Here is a 21,315-nt window from a genome sequence, read left to right on the forward strand (position 1 = left end):
AAGCAATAAAAAATTTAACTTCCGGTGATGTTCTAATGTTTGGTAAATGATTTAGCCAAAATAGCTATTTTGTATGATTGTATAGAACTATTGCAATCATAAAGATAATTCCTCGGGAGAGGAAACTGTTTCCAAATTTTCGAATCCAACTTGAGGGCTCGTCATGAATGCTCGTCTGTCCATTATGTTCAATGGAGATGATTGACTTCGTTTGAAAAATCTGACAGTAACTTTTGTGCCATAAAAGTAAACCTTTCCTGTAAATGTTTGCAGTTTACAGCTGTTTTCTGGAAATCATCGTAAAGTACCAGTTTTGATAGAAATTTCGACAGATCGTCTGCAAACACTGGTTTTTGAAAATTTATATGCTCCTACAGTTCGTCATGATTGTATTTTAACATTATTCTTACAGTTATTCATGGCACTGAACGATGAAGATTGAGACTGCGGTATGTGTTTGTTTGTCAGTTGTTTGCTTGTTTGCTTCATCATACTGCAACTTTTTCCTCAGTATTTTTCAGATGCAGAGGTCGATAAGATCAAGAATAGCAGAACAGAGATGTAAGCATGTATTTGTTTGTATCGTTCATCAAATCTTCTTTGCTTCAATTTCTTTCAGAACCACATTGCCGTAACCTGTCATTGTCAAGCAACGCTTCTTGCAGTAAGTTAAACCAATATTTATTACTTATTTTGGAGAAGATATTAAAATTTAAAGAAGGCATGTTTCGAGAAGACAAAATTTTCGACTTCCATTCTTCGGTGTTTGCAGATGATCATAAACATGCACAAAACACAAAACATGCACATAAAAGATTTTTACAATATTCTAACTAAACTAGAGAGTTCCCTCGCTCTCTAATTTAGTGAAGAATTTCAAAAGAAATTCAAGTATTCCAAAAGAGACTTCTGCCACCTATTTTGAAATAACTTGCACAAAATTTCAAGCAGCGTACACTTGATATTCTCATAGAAATTTTTTGTAATTAAAATAAGATCATACGTATGTAATATAAAATTTGACTAAATCAAAACAATTTTTCAAATGATAGCCAAGTATTCGAAACTTCGATGTAAACTAATAGAATTTGTATGAATACAATTAATAAGAACTTACTGTTTGTTCATTCTTGGAGGAAGATTGGGTGGTTGGAAATGGCATTAATTTTTTGGGAAACGGATGTTTTATATGGACCGTTTACATTCTATATAATAAGTCGTTCATGTTTTGATTGACGTTGTCAGTCAGTGAATTGTAAGTCAAGATGTATCAACTATGAAATACAACCGGAAATCCTTATATATATGTGTCTCTATGTATTGTGTTCAAGAGTAAAACAATCTTCCTTATTATATTACATTTACCATTCACTATGGTATTTGCTATCTTTAGAACTATGTATTATTTCTCTACAATGTTGTCGCTTTTACAGGAGTAAAAGCACGAAAATATTTATATGACATGAACAAACTTGCTTGATGACAACTTTGCTCAGTCAAATACTTATTATCTATCAATTACGTATTTACAGAAGTCTTGATTTGAACTACATTTATGCGTTTATTTGCTAAACCTAGTCTTCCCCAATGTTGTTTTCTTCTTATTTCAGACATCCTAATGTAATTATATTGACAACATCGAACATAACTAGAGCCATAGACGTTGCGTTCGTGGACAGGTTGAAAATATGTTTGTGACTCGAAAGTTTTTTAATTCACTTTCTCATCTAACTTCGCTATTTGTTCGCCCACAGAGCCGACATCAAACAGTATATTGGTCCGCCATCAGCCAAAGCTATTTACAAAATTTACCATTTGTTTGTATGTAACTTATGTCTTCTTGTGCACGTGATCAACGAAATGGCTGCCGGTCAATTATGTTTTCTGGCCGAAATGGCTTACCGCAACCTGTCATCATATACAATATAAAACAACAATTTGCCTCGTGAAGTATATCCCTCTTCTCAGTACTTTGTACCTTTACGTCTACTGCTTTATTTCCATACCACAATATAGTCGTTTGTGCAAGTTATACAAACATGTTGCTTAAATAGAGAGGTGTGCAGCTATATAGAAATTGATTGCAAACGATTGCATTGTAGATAATTTTTAATAATCAAAATTAATGTTCACCGTTTCATCACAGACCAGTATCATATCACCAGCCACTCAAATTTTGGATTTAAGGTACAACTGAAAAATACACGAAATTTTATTTTGACGAAAATTGACGGTGTTTGTTAGAAATTTTTGTTCACTTCTATGTTGATGACATGGTTTTCTTTTCCGATGTACAACTTTTTCCCTATTTTCCATTGTAGCTTTGTCGACAACGATGTAACACACTGTAGTCTTGAATTAAAGAAGATAGCCGAGTAAGTGAGTAGATGTTTGTAGATGTAGATCGTCGAGGTTAGTGGTGTCCTGCGAAGGACTGTTGATGTTGATGTTGACTGACTTCTTAACAACCTTAGCGGTAGTCATCTTTAGAGTCAGCATCAACAACAACAGTTCTTTTCAGGACTTTACTAACCTGGACGATCTACATCTACAAACATGTAACGATACTCCCATGTTCAAACCTTTCACTTTAAAGTAAAGTGATGTCACAGAGTAAAATAAACATTTCTTGTCTTAGTTTATGGTAAATATTATGTCACCCAGTCTTCATGTTTTCAAGTTAGTATTCTTCTCGTTTTACAAAGAAAACGAAACTACGCCCGGGGGATTTTCAGAAGTTGTCTGAACCCTGGCAGTATGTTCTAGTTTCTTTTATGAGAAGAATTCTTGTAAAGAAAAAAGACAAATTTTGAAAGGAAAAAAACCCGTTTTCGGTCCATGCTTCCCGATACCTTCTTAAGCGTAAGGCACTAAAACGCGGCATGTTAACGTTTCGGTAGCAGATTTCGGCCCCTCCACGCTATCCTACTTGGGAGATGCAATAGCAAGCTTCCGCCCATCAGACCCCGAGATCACCTGCGATAGGCTTTGCTCGGGGTACGCAGGGAGAGTGCGGTCGCCACCGAAGTGTGGACCCTAAGCCACTGCATACTATATCGCACCCAGCTTCCACTGCTAGTTGACATCTACTATATGAAGCTATAGATTTATATTTATATATACAAAATTTAGAGGCTTACGAAATTTGTGGTATTATTAAAGTCACAACTGCGCATGCCCAGATAATTTCTTTGATAATTTGCGATTAAGTGGGATAATTGCCCCAGATGTAGTGCAAGTACATCTAGTTAGTCGTTGCCATGACTATAAACAATTAGTCGAGTGGGCTGCGCATGCTCGAGCGCATGCGCAGATGATTTCTCCATTAAATTGTTACTAAACATGCTATTTACTTCAAAATCGGGGCTAGTAGATGCAATTGGTCGTTGCCATGACCATGAACATTGGCAGCCAATCAATTTAACTGCGCATGCTCAGTTGATATCTTTAATAGTTTGTTAATAAGCAAGTTATATACTCCTAATTGATGCTAGTAAATGTAGTTGGTCGTTTCCATGACTATCAACTCGGACAATTGGTCAAGTGGACTTTGCATGCTTGAGCGTGCTGCGCATGCCCAAGCGTACTGCGCATGCTCAGATGATCTTCTTATATTTTTGTGACCAAGCGATTAATTACTCAGTAAGTGATGAAAATAGGTCCAGCTTGTTGTTGCCATCACTATGAATATGAAAAATTTGTTAAATGACTAAATTTCTCATTATGATTGAAATTTATGATTTCCCAATATGTGACCAAGTGAACCACAGAAGGATGCAAGCTTGTTCTGTTTGTCATTGCCATGATTGTAAACTCGAACAGTTTGTTGAGTTGTTTGTGCATGTTCAGATGAGTTCTCAAATAATTTAGGACTGAGGTTTAAAATATACCGTCTTAATACTTGCAACATAAATAAAATTTAACTTTGTATTACATCTACATTTAAGGCGTAAAGATGTTTTTTCTTTGTTATCGTAGTCAGTAGTTATCAAGTAATGGACCACTCTCAAATAATCACGAATATTGGTTGACTTTTGGTTAGGTTTCTTTGGGAGGCCCTTCTCCTTTGAACTTGCAAGGAGCAGTCAAGCGTCTCACTGTGATAAACCTACGAAGTATTCTTTCTCTCATTTTCTTGTTTAGAAAAGTTATCAACTAAGTGGTCGAACTCTTCGTAAACTACCATTCCTTGCACATGCGCTGTACTCAAAAGTAAGTAATACGAATTAAAGCCTTCACCCGTGTTCTTTTGTTGTACATGCATGTACTTATATTGTCCCTCAAACCTACGTAATAGGCGCAAACGATAACCTTAGAAGAGTTTTGAATAATCTTTCAATGGTTGTCGACAAGCAGTTCAAAGAAAAGAGAATCTTTGCTCAGTTGGTGAAGAAAAAGCGTGCAAACGTGATCTTTTTAGCGATTGTATACTTTTATACATTCATAGTAATATTTTGGATATGTTTTGTTGAAGATTAAGATTTTGTATTGCTCAATTTAAGTTCAATAAGTAACATAGATCACAAAGTTTGCTAATTTATATTGATGCTTTAAGACTCCTTACATGACGTTTCCGCAACACACCCGAGGTCAAAGTTCGTATATATTAAAATGCAACAATGTGTATAGTTCGTTATTGAGGATAATGTATAGATTATTTTACATAGGGAAAGATATTTATACGCTATAGTTAATTGTAACTGTTTAATTTCAACTTATGTTTACATTAAATGACATCCTTAAGCCAACTTTACTAATATTGATCGCTATTTTCGTGTTATACATCTATAATCATCTTGTTGTTAAAGATTTGAAGCTTTGCTGCGATAATACAGGTTTGTACAGCTATCTCATCTTTGTTTGTTGCCTGCCTGATAGCATGTCGACTCCGGGGACCAGATTTTTTATCGTGATTTATATGACATTATAGATTGTCGTACGTCTATCTAATATCTTGAGTATAAACGATATGTTTTGAAAGATGAGTTTACATATACTCTAGCGTAGTGTCTTCATCAGGAGTGATCTGATGTTGAAACTTGAGTCTTTATATACTCCAGTCTAGTGTCTTCATCAGGAGTGATCTGATGTTGAAACTTGAGTCCTTATATACTCCAGTCTAGTGTCTTCATCAGGAGTGATCTGATGTTGAAACTTGAGTCCTTATATACTCCAGTCTTATGTTTTCATCAGGAGTGATCTGATGTTGAATCTTGAGTCCTTATATACTCCAGTCTTATGTTTTCATCAGGAGTGATCTGATGTTGAATCTTGAGTCCTTATATACTCCAGTCTAGTGTCTTCATCAGGAGTGATCTGATGTTGAATCTTGAGTCCTTATATACTCCAGTCTTATGTTTTCATCAGGAGTGATCTGATGTTGAATCTTGAGTCCTTATATACTCCAGTCTAGTGTCTTCATCAGGAGTGATCTGATGTTGAAACTTGAGTCCTTATATACTCCAGTCTAGTGTCTTCATCAGGAGTGATCTGATGTTGAAACTTGAGTCCTTATATACTCCAGTCTTATGTTTTCATCAGGAGTGATCTGATGTTGAATCTTGAGTCGTTATATACTCCAGTCTAGTGTCTTCATCAGGAGTGATCTGATGTTGAATCTTGAGTCCTTATATACTCCAGACTAATGTCTTCATCTGGAGTGATCTGATGTTGAATCTTGAGTCCTTATATACTCCAGTCTAGTGTCTTCATCAGGAGTGATCTGATGTTGAATCTTGAGTCCTTATATACTCCAGTCTTATGTTTTCATCAAGAGTGATCTTTTATTGAAACTTTCGCTAGTGTTATTTAACCATGTTATCTAAAAACTTTATCCTACATAGTCCATTTTCTATTTGTGTTTCCACTTGTTTTCTTTAATGTTTTAAATTAATGTTCTTGACAGCAGAGAATTATTCTCATTATGATTTGGTCGTTGGAATACTTTCATAGCGCGGCAACTTTGATTTGAGGCAAAGTTTACGTGAATCATGGGTTGGCTATGCAAGACGACATTCATCTCTAAATAAAAGGAAGCACAGGAAAACACTGAATTTTCTTGAGGTTAGCTGTAGTGTGTTTTGTATTCAATTAGAGCTACTTAGCGTGTGAAACGTTACAGCAAACACAATATTTGTGAAGGTAAAGTGTAGAACAGTGTTTCAAATTGGCCTGTCGCGTTTACAACGAATTTCTTTAATACCAGAGAACGTTTACAACGTATTTCTTCAATACCAGAGAACGTTTACAAAGTATTTCTTCAATACCAGAGAACGTTTACAACGTATTTCTTCAATACCAGAGAACGTTTACAAAGTATTTCTTCAATACCAGAGAACGTTTACAACGTATGTCTTCAATACCAGAGAACGTTTACAACGTATTTCTTCAATACCAGAGAACGTTTACAACGTATTTCTTCAATACCAGAGAACGTTTACAAAGTATTTCTTCAATACCAGAGAACGTTTACAACGTATTTCTTCAATACCAGAGAACGTTTACAACGTATGTCTTCAATACCAGTGAAATGTTTGGTAAACTAATCTGATTACCGATATGAGTAACGTTTTAGCAATTGTCAGATCTACGTAGAATCGAATTGGACATTTTAGCTGACCGCCATTCTTTAAGTAGTGTAGCGTTGTGCGTTTCTATGATGGCCTATTGAATATACCAACAGCAAGGTCTTTAGTTTCGTTTATCAGTTTTGTTCTACACAAGAACAACTCATGCAAACTGCATTCTTTGTCATATGATAAATTTAACTGTGTTGACTAACGTCATTGTATTGAGGCTAAACTCGAATATTCACAAGAAATAACGGTTCACGGTACACTTGCCTAAAATATCCCTTTCTTTGCTGTGGTTTTCTTGGCCAGAGTTCCCAACAACCGTTTCTGTCGCAAAAAAATTGTACCAGTGATATAACTAAGTACAATGACTAAATCTGAAAAATAAAGTGTTGGTTACTATTCCATTGTTGTTTTAGAGTGTTGGTGAAGTTCATCGTTTCAAATAATGCATGTTACGTTCCTCCAGAGTTCAGGATTGATCCTTACAAATGCGAAAGAAAGAAAATCGAATCTCCAAGTTTGAAAATTTACTTTTGATTTGATAGTTGTGAGGTTTGGCGCCTGGAAAAAGCCGATATAAAACAATATGACGTTGGAATCTCGATGCAGGCGATAAACTAACGAGGCACATATTTACAAACGTCGAACATAACCTACTATACATGTGATATTTAAAGTTAATCAGTTGCGGATTACTCATTACGAAAAGTAAACCAAGACATTGTTAGTTTTTTACTTTTTGCTGCTTGGAACTTGCTAAAAGTGCCGTTTTTAGACCATTTATGATGTTGAAAACCGTACGTGCGATTGAATATCGACGAAAAAGACTTTCGTACCATCTAGTGTTTAAATGCGCGAGGCTAAGAACTGACGAGGATTTCCCTATTTCTGCAGACTGTTTTGATAATTTTTTAAAGTTTATTTTGAACTATTAATTTCTTTTGTATCGTTCACACTATGTGTTACAAACGCAAGCTAGGAAATGCAAAGGCAAAGGAACGTAAAGAACGCAAACGTTGTCAAGAGACTGAGCTTAGTGGAGGGATTAAATATCACCAGGCCTCGTAATTTTGCCTTAGCCTACATGCTCCGTAATTATTAATCAGCCACTGCTGCGAATTTATCATTGCTGTATGTATTTGTAGCGAAGATCAGACAGTCTTGATGGAAATATGTGTTGCTATCTCTCATGGAGATTTTACCGTCATAGAGGCTGGAACGAGTGCATGATCAAACGTGTTTATATGTTTGTCATATTGATGTTTAGACTACGAAAATGAAGTAATTGCTTACAAACGACCAAATGAAGAAAATTTGAGATATTTTCACAGTGGATCTATCGGATGGGACTTTGATGTGAGTATTAGTTAGTTATTTGTAGCCATTAAGAACTGCTCAACGGACACTGTTGCATTGAACTTTTGGGACCTTCTGAACAAAGTCTGAAACCTGTTGCATAAAGTGTCTGTTTGGCTTCAGGAGTAAAAATTTGGGTTGGCAATACAATACAATTATTTTTATACAGATCATCCGTCCCATTATTTTGACTCGTCTTGGCATCTCTTTATCATCGTTGAATTCAAAAAGAAACTCTTCTGTTCGACTCTACGACAGAACAACTAAGGTTAAACCATGCAGTTTATAAATACCGTTTACAAGTTATTTGATCTAAATTGTTTTATCTCGTTTCAGAGCGAAATTATATCTGTTTATTTCTCTTTCCAAGACCCTGGTACAACAGAAAACGGTTCGTCGTTTAAAGCAATTGAAAACTTTATTTTGCCAAAGGTGAGTAACAAGTCGATAATTTATCAAAATATTCAAGTGAATTGTTTGAGCTCGGGAGTATCGTTATCATGTTTGTACAGGTTAGTAGAGTGCTGAGAAGGGCTGTTGGTGTTGATGTTGACTGATGTTTCGACAACCTTAGTGGTTGTCATCTTCAAAGTCGAGTGAGGAGTAAACGTCTGCAAGCAGATAACAAATATGGCAAACCTGACGTTTACTCCTCACTTGACTCTGAAGATAACTACCACTAAAGTTGTCGAAACGTCAGTCAACATCAACACCAACAGTCCTTCTCAGGACTCTACTGACCTGGACGATCTACATGCACAAACATGTAAGATATTGAAGCTTAGTCACAAAGTTAATTATGACTTTGAACTTTTCTATAGAGTTTGAACATTTGGTACGTTTCAAATGCCATTATAGGACTTCAAGGGCAGCGTCGTGTCTGAAAACGTAAAATGTTCAAGTTCTCGATGCAGAAAATGCGAGTATTTTGCCAACATTGAAAACGGAGAGGATTATTTCAATGTACACAAGGTATAAAACCATAAAGAAGTTTTATGTCATAGCCAATTGGAGGTGAATTGTTATGATTTAGAGCAAGTGAAGCGATTTTCTCCGAAAGAATTACTATCCAGTAATAAATGTTTTTCTTCGGTGCCCTCTTATCGATATTTGGACTAAATTATTGACATTTTACGATATTGCTAAATACAAGTTTTTCAATGGATATTTATTGTTTATTTTACAACAGATTCTTGAGCACGAGGCTTTATTTCGCTTTTGATGTAGCAAATTCATGTGTATTAATAAACAATTGGTTGCTTAATCGATGTTGCAAGCATTACTGATCTACTAGAACGTATATAAAGGGTTTTCCAATTCAATGTTAAATAATTTGATTTAGAATTTTATATTTTGTTGGCTACAGTTACAAATCTACGGTGAATACTAACCCAAACCTACTCTTTTTTCCTAGATAAGACGGATTAACAACGAGTTCGCCGTCTTTCCCGAAGTCGAGGAATCAATTCCTGATGCTAGATGCGTGGATGGGGCTGGAACGTTCATGTATCGACTTTACAGTAGGTGTTTTTATGCTACATTACGTACGTACTGACTTCTTCGTTTTCGCGGTTAACAACGAGAAATTTGATGCAACAGTTGCTCTTAACTGGATTTTTTTCTGCGCACATTGAAAAAAGAAACAAAATATCCTCAGCAGTAAAGTGGATTTGTTGCTAGCATTTGTTTGGGAGTAAGCCTCTTCTCAATGTTAGTTTAATTTTAATGAAGAATGCCTCTCCTGTTGTAGCCCACGCATTGCCCCAAAGCCTTATAAGCTGTGAGTCTTTTCCGTTGGAAGCTTGCGAGAATTTTAATTTTGTTTACTCTTTAAGAGAAGAGAAAATTTTGAAAACAAAAAATCCCGTTTTCGGTCCATTTCGATATCCTATTAATTGAAAGGTGGCAAATATCCCTATTACTTTGGGATGTCAATAGCAAGCTTCTGCCCATCAGACCCTGCGATAGGCTTTTCTCGGGGTACGATGCTGCTAAAATCGGATTTGGATATTTGTTGGTAGGGTGGTTTCTTGCAATGAAGTGCAAAGTACACATGCATGTACGTAATAAATTGGATGGCTGTCTCTATGCGATCAAAAGAAGTCATATGAATCCGAAAAGTTAACTGTTTAACCGTAAAATCACTCGAAATGTAAAGTTACTTTCTAGATTGAACCGTGAAAATAAGGTAAAAGAAAGTTATTATTCACAATGAATTTATGACATAAGGGTATAATTTAAACGATACAAATGGCTTGGCTTATTAAATGCTAACTTTGTAAAATCTATTATAAGAATTAGATAATCCATTTTTCCATGAAGCTCATGGATACTTTTGTTCATGATATGAGAGTTATATTGTATAAGGAGGCTCTCGTTCATCACGAGAGAGTTATGAGATAGTTACCTTGTAAAAGTTAACATGTAAAAGCGTATAAACATATTTACAGTTGGTTTAAATTATAAGTCATTAAGGCGGAATTTTTTAACTTTTGCAATATCCTTGAATGTTCTAGTTTCTTTTATACAAAAAAAGATTAAATTCAAAAGCAAAACCCCGTTTTCGGTCCATGCTTCCCGATACCTGCTTAAGCCGAGGCACTAGAACGCCGCATGTTAACGTTTCGGTAGGAGATTTCGGCCCCTCCACGCTATCCTACTTGGGAGATGCAATAGCAAGCTTCCGCCCATCAGACCCCGAGATCACCTGCGATAGGCTTTGCTCGGGGTACGCAGGAGAGTGCGGTCGCGACCCGAAACGTCTGGACCCCTAAGCCACTGCATACATATCGCACCCAGCTTCCACTGCTAGTTGACATCTACTATACCTAATATTGGCTTTATATATATATACAAAAATTCAGAGGCTTACGAAAGTTGCGGTATTATTAAAGTCACTACTGCGCATGCCCAGATGATTTCTTTGATAATTTGCGACTAAGTGAGCTAATTGCCACAAATATAGTGCAAGTACATATAGTTAGTCGTTGCCATGACTATAAACAATTGGTCGAATGTACTGCGCATGCTCCTGCGCATGCGCAGATGATTTATCCATTTAATTGTTACTAAGCATGCTATTTACTTCAAATTCGGTGCTTGTAGATGCAGCTGGTCGTTGCCATAACTATGAAGTCAAAAACTGTCAAGTGAACTGCGCATGCTCAGTTGATATCTTTAATAATTTGTTAGTAAGCAAGTTATCTACTCCTAATTGATTCTAATAAATGCAGTTGGTCATTTCCATGATCGTTTACTCAGACAATTGGTCAAATAGACTTTGCTTGTACTGCGCATTTCCAAGCGTACTGCGCATGCTCAGATGATTTTGCGTACATTTATGTGACCAAACGATTTAATCACTCAGAAAGCGATGAAAATAGATCCAGCTTGTCGTTACCATGACTATGAAATTGAAAAATTTGTCAAATGGACTGTGCAGACTCATATGAAGTTTAAAGCCTAGTGCCAAACACTAATATTCCCTCACCAAATATTAAAAGAAAAGATGGTACAATGCTTTATGAATAAATTTCTTTAAAGTCTGTAGCAACTTGCAATCCTCCGTAGATTCTCCGGGGAAGAGAGTCGTGACAAAAGAGGAAGAAGAAACTCGAATGTCGGAGTGGCAGCGATTGAAAGACGATGAGAATGAACGTTTACTTAAAGAAAGCAGAACTATTTCTGATATTCTTTTGTTTCAAATGTCGATGTTTACAGAAATCTTCCATCCCAGTTGCTTCAGTTTTCTCGTGGTAAGAGAGTGTCTGAGACTTTTATATTTTTCATGCCACTGTGAAATTTCTGGCGATAAGTGGACAGTCTCAAATCAACTTTAAACATTATTTTGCCCAAATAACTTGCATTAGTGTATAATTCATCTCGCCAGTATCTCCTTACCTACGACATCAGTCGTCATATGTCATATTGATCTTGCTTCATGTCGGCTTTTCTTTTAAATAGGCTCTCGGCGACTTTAAGTTTTTCCTTTGTAATGAAAACTGACGATGATTGTTTTGTTAACCTGGAGACCATCTTACAGGTTTGTGAAAGCTCTTCAATAAATAATAGAAAATACGTGTTGGTATCTTGGGAGTTGGGAGTACGTAGAGGTAACTTGGGAGTTGGGAGTACGTAGAGGTAACTTGGGAGTTGGGAGTACGTAGAGGTAACTTGGGAGTTGGGAGTACGTAGAGGTAACTTGGGAGTTGGGAGTGTAGAGGTAACTTGGGAGTTGGGAGTACGTAGAGGTAACTTGGGAGTTGGGAGTACGTAGAGGTAACTTGGGAGTTGGGAGTACGTAGAGGTAACTTGGGAGTTGGGAGTACGTAGAGGTAACTTGGGAGTTGGGAGTACGTAGAGGTAACTTGGGAGTTGGGAGTATGTAGAGGTATCTTGGGATTTTGGAGTACGTAGATGTATCTTGGGATTTTGGAGTATATCAATCTGGTGGCTTAAGCGTGGTTTTTAAAATGGTTTAGATGTGGTTTTAGAGGGCTTAAGGGTAGTTTAAGGGTGGTTTAACCGTAGTCTAGGGCGTAACTTAAAGCCTTGGACCACCTTTAAACCACGCTGAAGCTACCCTTAAAACTCCCTTAAAACATTTTACGCTACCCTTAAAACATCCTTACTCTACCCTTAAACCACCCTTAAAACACCCTTACGCCACTCTTAAACCATGCTGTGGAGATGATTTTACACCATCCCAGACCTCTCATTGAGAGCTTTGGAATGAGCCTCGTCCCGAGTCTCTACAATAAAAGCACGAGGAAATAGAAATTGCGCATGCTCAGTATAGAGTCGATTTCAACATTAATTACCTCCGGAAGTATACAAGCTGCACAGATGATTTTTGACTCAATCTAAAGATTTTACTCAATCAAGCGATTTGTAAGGGTGTCTTTAATTAAGCTTTATATCTTTAATAGTGTACCGAAGAACTTCACGACTGAAGAAATATTTGATATTTTTAGGAAATGGAAAGTCATAATTTAAAAAACACGTCTAAATTGTGGTGGGGAAGGTGAGTTTAGCTCAACTCCGTCAGTACACAATATTCTGTGTACGTGTTTGTAGATGTAGATCGTCCAGGTTAGTAGAGTCCTGAGAAGGACTGTTGGTGTTGATGTTGACTGAAGTTTCGACAACCTTAGCGGTAGTCATCTTCAGAGTCAAAATACTACTGCTAAGATTGTCGAAATGTTAGTCAACACCAACAGCAACAACACTTCTCAGGACTCTACTAACCTGGACGATGTACATCTACAAACATGTAACGATACTCCGGGTTCAAACCATCTACTTTATACTGAGTCCATTCTAAAGATTTTATTGACATAGTGAAAATCCTTTTGAGATATCATGTTTTGGGCATTAGGAATTGCCAAATTTATAATATTTTTTCAAGTAAAACAGAAACGAGATTGCAAACATACGAATTAGCGTTTTCCATGCGACTAAACTATAAATAAGGTATGAGAATATGAGTTGTAGTTATTGCTTCTAAATGCAATTGCTTCTTCATATTTACAGCTTTCGTACTGATTGGTTGATCGAGAGACAGGGAAAATGGGCCGAGCCTGATTATCCGGGAGTGGCTTATCCGACATTTGCCTGCGGTGCGGGCAGCATTATATCTTCGGATATTGTTCACTGGCTGGCAAAAAACGAGAAATCTCTAAAACGTTATCAGGTATATGATAGAAAACCACGACGAGATTACAATGTTGAAAGTGACCTCTTGATGTGTAAAGATGTAGTTCTCAGAGTACTAGATATTGACACATGTTTTTTCTTTCTTGTGTAAAGGGGAGGATGTCTCTATGGGTATTTGGTTATCAGCTATTGCTCCTGAAATTTATAAGGTAAGATCTCCTTTTCTTCTCTGCAAGTTTGTGACGGTTGTTCAACAAGATCCTTTATGGTGATCTCTTACGAGCCCAGGTTCTTATGAACCAGCGGCCGAACATGTGACGGTGTTTCCTTTCTATTTCAAATACTTCAGGATGAGCGATGGTCGTGTTTCGGGATTGTCAGATGGAAATGTTTACCTTGCCCGAGCAGGATGCCGATTCTCTTCTCTATTTATGGGAAAACTTTATGTCCTGCGGTAATCCTTGCAAATGTTGAGGTACGTTAGTTATGTCGGGGAGGAGGGAGATAAGAAAATTCCAAATCCACACAAAAGATAGAAAAGTACAGCTTCAATTAAACTTTTATCTTTTTTTCACTTAATTAAATCTATTTTCTCTATATTACAAATTTAATGTTTTGGCTTTTACGAACGACATTAATTTAAATTAAATAAAATCTATAGCGCTGTGTAAACGTTTTTGTATAAAATGGTTATTGCTTGGAATATCGACATTATTCCTGCTATGCAAATATTTTTGTGTTCATTAACTGCAAAAACAATCGAAATAATTCCGAATAATTTTGCTAAAAAATTTGCCATGCAGGTGTAAAGATTTCGATTAGCCTCGCTTATGTCCCTGCGTACTTCATGTAAAATATTTATTGCAATGCTAATTGTGTAAAGTGTATAAGTACAGACTTGAGTGTTGCTGCGATCAAATTACGTCATAGCGTCAAATTACGTCATTAGCGACGAAAACGTCATAAATTCAGAGATAAGCATAAAATGTTTCACATTTTCTTAACGAAATGCATGTCGTTTTTTGCGTTTGAATATTTATTGTGGGAAAGGTTTAGTAAGTCGATTCGATCGTTTATAATTAACTTTCTTCTCGTAGGAGTTAATCTTTATGTGGAAACATCTTCGTGGTAGTCAAGTTGTACCACAGTTCATTGTCAAATCTCATCTTTCCTGAAACAGGATCCATAAATATTCTCTTCAGTAGAACACACGGCCATATTCCTCCAAGAATCTTTTCAATATCACGAGGATTCAACAGAAACGTTTGACATGACCGTTAAAGTTTCTTCATCGGAAACGCTACTACCGTTTGGTAGGGCGATAAAACGATCAGCGTTTTTAATATCTTCTATTAAACTTCCACCTCTTTCCTCGCGTGTGAACACGCTACCGTTGCTTGTCAAGCTGTCGGCAACGTTCGACACCTTTTGACCATTGAGTTCTATAATAACTGGAGCGGCTATCTCAAGCGCGGCCTTAGATATCTGGTGACGCCAAAAAAATGGCGGATTTCGTCCGTTGCCGCTGAGATTTACCGAAATTGATCGCTTTTCCGAAAATTTTACAATTTCCCACTCCCTCCTGAGGAAAGATTGAGGAAAATGTATTTGTGTATTTGGGATTCAGCAAGCAATTTTTTAATGAAAATCAAGGTAAAAACCTTAAATTCATAACAGCGAGTCAACTGTGGTTGTCAGTTATGTGCTCCTACGAGGATGCATTTATAACTATCGACGAAAGAGCTATATGTCGGCTACACATGTATGAATGCAGATGTGCGTCGTTTTTTTACTAGCGTCAAACTTGTTTGATCGATTAAACTCTTTAGTCTATACAAAAAAGTATATCACAGTTCATCTCCACGGTTCACGAGAGAGAAGTTAGCTTATTTGTTATCATTGCTATTTTGCTTCTTTTCATGATGCAATGGGCAATGACTTTTTTCGCCACAATTGTTGGATTTTTACTTGTTTCTTTAAAAAAGTAAATATTAAATCTCTGGATATTTACGGATTTTATGTAATTGAGTTTCATATTGAATTTAAAAAAGACTCAAGTCTGCATAGGTTTGGTAAATGAAAACAAACAATATTGTATAGAAATTACTTTAAGTAACCTTTTTGTGATGTTCTGAAGTGCAACTGCATCAAATACTTGTAAAGTTGTAGCACATTTTGATTTTGTTGTATTGATATATGAATTGGGCAAAATGCAAATAATCATCAAAACACTTATGCTTCCAATGGTGTTTATAATTCATTTGTAGTTTTAATACTTCTACCCTTCTTTTTCACTTTGTTTTGTTTTTCCTATATTTGCAAATAAGTACACAATTTGAATGATTAACACAATTTTCACCTCAATAATAAATTTCATAAGCAGTTGGTGGTGCATTTTGTTCTCTGAGTATCCACATCTGGTGTTTTGTTCATACAAGAATGATGAAGTGCAAGTAGATATGTCATAGCAAGGCAATATAACCAAATCAATCAAATACCTATAGTATACTTTTATGCTAGAAGCTTAAAAGCTTTTTAGAAATTATAAAGTTATTGGATTATATTAACCATATATCATCAATCTCATGAAAAGAAATAAGAAGGAAAAAATTTGTAGGAAAGCTTTGAAAAGTGTTAAACTTTTCTTTAAAAAAGCAGCAATAATGCATATGATAAATTTCCATTCTGTACTCTAATAGGTAAATAAGCTCAAACTGTTTCTAAAAGCAAAAACTGTGATAATGAAGAAATGTACAGTACAGTAACTTTAAAGGTTTCATCACTGAATCTTTAATGCTTCAGTATAGTGCATTAGATATTAGTAACATTGAAACAACACTCAACTAAAATATTTTGATAAAGATATGACATGATTTAACCATTAAGTTACATAAAACCCAATGGCTTATACAGTTTGATGCTTCACATCTGCATCCATTCATCATCAATCTCAGTACAAATGTTTACATAGACACATACTTTATGGCCTTCCATTTTACACGTTTGTGAATTGACATTTCATTAAGCATTAAAACACACACAACCTTCTTGCCATCTTTCTTTGGATCATGAACTTTAACTTCAAAGCATACAAGGCATCCTTAGTGAATCCATTGTCTCCATCCATAGAATTTGACCATGATCAAATTAAATAACTCTGGATTGGGCAGACAATAAATCAATTATCTTTACAGCATTATCATTTTTTTTAAGACTCTGCCAGGTCAATAACATCTTCTACTCATCTTTACTCCTTGATCTTCCCTGGATGTTGTCAGCAAATAGAACACAACAAGCTTTGCTCCAAATCATGGGTACTGTTGGGGCTGATCATTTCTTTTTGATACTTACTCACAGAGCAAATTGTGTGCAGGGTCTTTTACTTTAGGGAAACTATTTTGCAAATAGATGGGTAAATTTACGATTTCATGCATTAACAAATGACAGAAAAGTATGCAGAATTTTATAGACAATAACAGGAAACATCAGTATCTTTGGCGTTCAAGTCAATCTTAAAAAATACGATCTTTAATACGTATTTTATGGCTTTTCAAGTACATGTACAATTGCTTTTCAATCGTTGACGGACTAACAAAACAAGCAACTATCTCACCTGTAAGAAGCGATATGTTCGTTTTTGTGGAAACTACGACATCCAACAATTGAATGATTGAAGTGTTGTAATTATAAAAGAAATGCCAAAAAATATATCGTCACAGAATATGGAACAAACGATATCCATATTCTGTGATATCGTGTTTGTTTTTGAAAAATTCTTTATAATTTACTATAGACACCAGGGGGAGGTCGAGAATATTATTTTTCTGCAAAGCGATCATTTCAGCGGAAATACGTCCGTTGGCCGCCATTTTTTTGGCGACCTCGCCCCAGTAAAGATAGCCGCTCCAGTTATTATAGAACTCAATGCTTTTGACCAATTTTATCGGGAGATTCCGACTCTCGACCCTGAGCGCTCTCCGTCTCGCTGTTGAATCTGGAGTGACGAGTCTCGCTACTCGTGGAAATGTAGCTGTTTTCTTGTGGACTTCCTTGTTGTCGTCTCTGCTCTCGTTGTTGTTTGTATTCACATGCTGCAAGTTTCGCAGTCAAATCACGTATTTCCTCCTGTGAAAGTGTAAGGATAATGATTTTAATATAGGAATGTCATTAATTGAACATCAAATCGGCTTATTTCATAAGTGTTAACGGATTCTTTGCTACAATTTCAATGGTTTTAACTGAGGATAATTACTCTATATTGAAGATGATAATCTCTGTAAATTGGGGATAATAATCAACTACAAGTGATAATGATCACTTTCGCGTGTGGCGTGAGTTGAGATTTTGGCAGTTGTTTAACAAAAGCATATTTCACACGTTGTTTGACGTGCGCCTATAAATGGCTTAATGCATAATGTGCTGTCACAAGGAGCACACATTCAATTTTCAAGTTTTGAGAAACTGAAAGACTGTAATTGGACGTGAATACCATCACAGGGACCAAAGTTCAACTCATTTCCCCCATACCTTCCCGTCAGACCCTGGCGCATCTCACGATCGACTCGTTCTTTAGCAACTCTGCGATGATCTGACAAATCTCCCTAACCCTCAAACCTAGGCCACCCACTTTGCAAATGGAGAGTCGTTCTTTGTATTTAAGACAATAACCATTGACATTGTTTCTTTGAACATTCTTCGAAAAATCCTCGTTTTAATCTGTACTCAAACAGTATTCCCAAAACATCTTACCCTCAGTTGTATATTCTCAGTTTCCAGACCCTCGCGGCTTTTCTCTTCATCGTTTTCGCACCAAAGTACCGTCCTCCAAACGGTTGAGATGAAATGGTGATTTACGAAGATCCGTCATCGTTGTGGCTATAGACGAACTACCCGAGAACGCCTTCTTTGATTTACATTGTATTTTTCAAGAAGTATACCTTTAAAACAGACAGGAAAAATTTAATATCGAGGAGGGCAGGTGTAGGTCAGCAAGTACACAGACTGACTTAAGATTAATGTTTTAAATGATGATCGTCAGGTTAATAAAGTCCTGAGAAGGAGTTGTTGACTGACGTTTCTTAGCGGTAGTCACCTTCAGAGTCAGTGTCAAAATGACTCTGAAGATGACTACCGCTAAGGTTGTCGAAACGTCAGTCAACAACAACAAAACAGTCCTTCTCAGGACTTTATTAACCTGGACGATCATCATTTACGTGTAACGATACTCCCGGGTTCAAACCATTTACTTTATTAAGCATTAAATGTTATGTACTGGAATACTTGAGTATGCTTCGAAACAGAGAAATGTCCTTTGAAAAAACGCGTCGTGCAGTTTTATAACATTCATACTTCCACATTAGTCAATATGTGTCGTAATGTATCCTAAAACATTTCGTAATTTAATGAAAAACGACTTCGCGTGACCTAAAGCATAACAAAGAGATAAGTATCTTCGCTGCTGCATGATTCCTTTCGATGAGAGAATGTAACCCTTGGCTAATCTCTTTTGATATTTGAAACGAACGTCCAAGACATATTTGGCCATTTGTTTACGCTAATTTGTTCACCATATGGTGTTTCAACGACAATATTCAATTTAAAGTTTTGAAAATAAAATTTAATGAAGAAAATATAAGGCATCGAGGATAATCTGACGTGTTTATCTTCGAGAGCTCTTCAAGTTGGGCTTGGCCGTTCTATTAAAAAGCTTTTGTTCTATTTTCTTTTCGGGCTCATTGCCAATCGCATCATAACACACTTCATAATCAATCGTAAAACGCTTACTCGTTCATTGATGGAAAGCCAAAACTCAACGAAGAAAAGGTCCAGTAGATAGACGTATTGACAAAAACCCGAAGCTCTCTAGATTACAAATTTCTTCTTTTGAGAGGTTTTAAGATCCTCTTTCATCGGCAGTAATTAATACTAAGTTAACAGTACAACCATTACCTTGAAAGCAAAGAGCAAAACCAACATAACGGTGGCAATGACATGCGTTGACAAACTGTTTACGACATACGCCACATCAGGATTGTGAAAGTTATCTAGAACAATTCTAAATAAAAGAGAATGTTGTCAAAACAATTCAACCTTTAATGCTATAACCAACAACTAACAATAACGACCTTATCTAACAACATTTGAGTAATAACGAGACAAGTCTACTCAAAGGCAGAGAGCCTTTATGCCCTTCTGCTTTGAGTAGACTTGTCTCGTTTGAAGGTTAATTCTCAAATGTTGTTGATAAGGTCGTTATTGTTTTAGTTGTTGGTTATAGCATTATATGCTATCATTCTTTTGTTTAATAACATTCCAACAATTCAACCTTTCATGAAAATGACAGTAACACCGATGCAAACATTTTGCCTTACCTCAGAAGACCAACTACGATCTTAGCAAACAGAGTGTTATATATACACCAGGCGATGTACTTGTCTCGTTGTACGCCGAGGGAGCATTTCGTACACGGATACAAAGCCAAACACCCCACAGCAGAAATAAAACCTCGCCTAGGAAAGAAGAAAGGGATACAAAATTTAGTCTCCAGAGAGTAAGAAAATACATGGGAATTATAACAAGTTTCACCATAGATAAACTGGGGATTATCAAAATGGTTTGAACCCGAGAGTATCGTTACATGTTTGTAAATGTAGATCGTCCAGGTTAGTATAGTCAAAAACTCTGAAGATGACTACCGCTAAGGTTGTCGAAACGTCAGTCAACAACAACAAAAACAGTCCTTCTCGAAACTATACCAACCTGGCGATTATCAGTTGTGGTCGTGCCTATAGTCTTAGGAGAGTAAAAACTTACAGTTGTAAAGAAAGCTTACAAGCAAAATAATAAAAGGACTTTACCGATTTCAAAGGCATTAGTGAACCACGGTTTGACGCAGCGCCTGTATTTGTAACCGGAATTTGTCTTTATCGTCTCATATTCGTGATCTTGTGTTAAAGTCCAGATAGCGAAATAAGAGCGTGAGGATCATCAGGTGAAGTAGGATCATCAATAATCTGTTATATACAAAAACATAATTTATCCATAGAATCATAGCAAAGTTACGATGGACAGATGAGAGTTATTAACGCTATAAAACTTAAATTCAATATATCGTATAAAGTACCTCAAATCCCGACGATTTCTCGTATCGAAAGGATTCTAAAGTAAAGATGAAAATTAAGATGAGAAATTTCGAAGAATTGAAACTAGAGAATTTTTCAACAAAAAAATGTTGAAAATACCTGTACTACCACAAGATTCTTCAATATCTATGCTCTAAAATAATAGTCATAAAAACGACAATTTCAAAAAGCATAAAAAACTCAATATTTGTAACTTTGGTGAAAGATACAGGATGAACATGAAACCTTCTCAGAAGACGATGGAACGAGACCATAACCATTTGATGTGAACTTCTTTCAAACAACGTTTGCGTAATCCGTTAGCATACCATGAAAACTAACTTCTGGTTTAGGTGACGCTTTACTAGCAACCTCCTCAACGTCTTCAGGACAATTAACGTATACTGAACTGGTGTCACAAGGCTCAATGACGATGACCAACCACTAGCCATACCTAACATGTTACCACCAGAGATCTTTCTTGGGTAGATGAAATTTTAGGAACTTCAGACAAGGGTTGTGTTGAGCTGAGAACTAAAAAGAACAAATATGGATAGATGATGAAGTGGAGAACAAGAATAGAGGTTATAGAAGACACACTACGTATG

General features: G+C 36.3%; 2 protein-coding genes, 2 long non-coding RNA genes and 1 pseudogene across 5 annotated transcripts; 3 read left to right on the forward strand and 2 right to left on the reverse strand.

The window, feature by feature from the left end:
• Positions 1 to 1,438: 1,438 nt before the first annotated feature.
• On the forward strand, positions 1,439 to 2,379 carry LOC124441624 (pachytene checkpoint protein 2 homolog). Its single transcript, XM_046992092.1, has 4 exons — positions 1,439 to 1,679; positions 1,755 to 1,821; positions 2,147 to 2,187; positions 2,322 to 2,379. The coding sequence occupies exons 1-4, from the start codon at positions 1,588 to 1,590 to the stop codon at positions 2,377 to 2,379; spliced, it is 258 nt and encodes an 85-aa protein (XP_046848048.1). The 5' UTR covers positions 1,439 to 1,587.
• A 3,513-nt stretch (positions 2,380 to 5,892) lies between these two features.
• LOC124441625 lies at positions 5,893 to 13,953 on the forward strand (annotated as a pseudogene).
• A 7-nt stretch (positions 13,954 to 13,960) lies between these two features.
• On the forward strand, positions 13,961 to 14,976 carry LOC124443285. The gene is made up of 2 exons (XR_006947589.1): positions 13,961 to 14,061; positions 14,684 to 14,976. It is a non-coding gene; the product is annotated as an uncharacterized LOC124443285 (long non-coding RNA).
• LOC124443261 lies at positions 14,564 to 18,397 on the reverse strand. 2 transcript variants are annotated; one of them, XM_046993798.1, is made up of 3 exons: positions 18,255 to 18,391; positions 17,522 to 17,711; positions 14,564 to 15,019 (listed from the first exon to the last, which is right to left on the reverse strand). In XM_046993798.1, exons 1-3 carry the CDS (start codon positions 18,276 to 18,278, stop codon positions 14,829 to 14,831), a joined length of 405 nt encoding a protein of 134 aa, XP_046849754.1. In that variant the 5' UTR covers positions 18,279 to 18,391; the 3' UTR covers positions 14,564 to 14,828. The 2 variants fall into 2 exon arrangements, 1 of the variants encoding a protein (XP_046849754.1); XR_006947563.1 differs by lacking the exon at positions 14,564 to 15,019 and having other exon boundaries at positions 18,336 to 18,397.
• Positions 18,398 to 20,020: 1,623 nt separating this feature from the next.
• On the reverse strand, positions 20,021 to 20,738 carry LOC124443300. The gene is made up of 3 exons (XR_006947609.1): positions 20,710 to 20,738; positions 20,444 to 20,599; positions 20,021 to 20,095 (listed from the first exon to the last, which is right to left on the reverse strand). It is a non-coding gene; the product is annotated as an uncharacterized LOC124443300 (long non-coding RNA).
• Between the last annotated feature and the right edge of the window lie 577 nt (positions 20,739 to 21,315).

The sequence above is a fragment of the Xenia sp. Carnegie-2017 genome, unplaced genomic scaffold (assembly GCF_021976095.1).
Source record: "Xenia sp. Carnegie-2017 unplaced genomic scaffold, XeniaSp_v1 HiC_scaffold_20, whole genome shotgun sequence".
NCBI classification, from domain to species: domain Eukaryota; kingdom Metazoa; phylum Cnidaria; class Anthozoa; order Malacalcyonacea; family Xeniidae; genus Xenia; species Xenia sp. Carnegie-2017.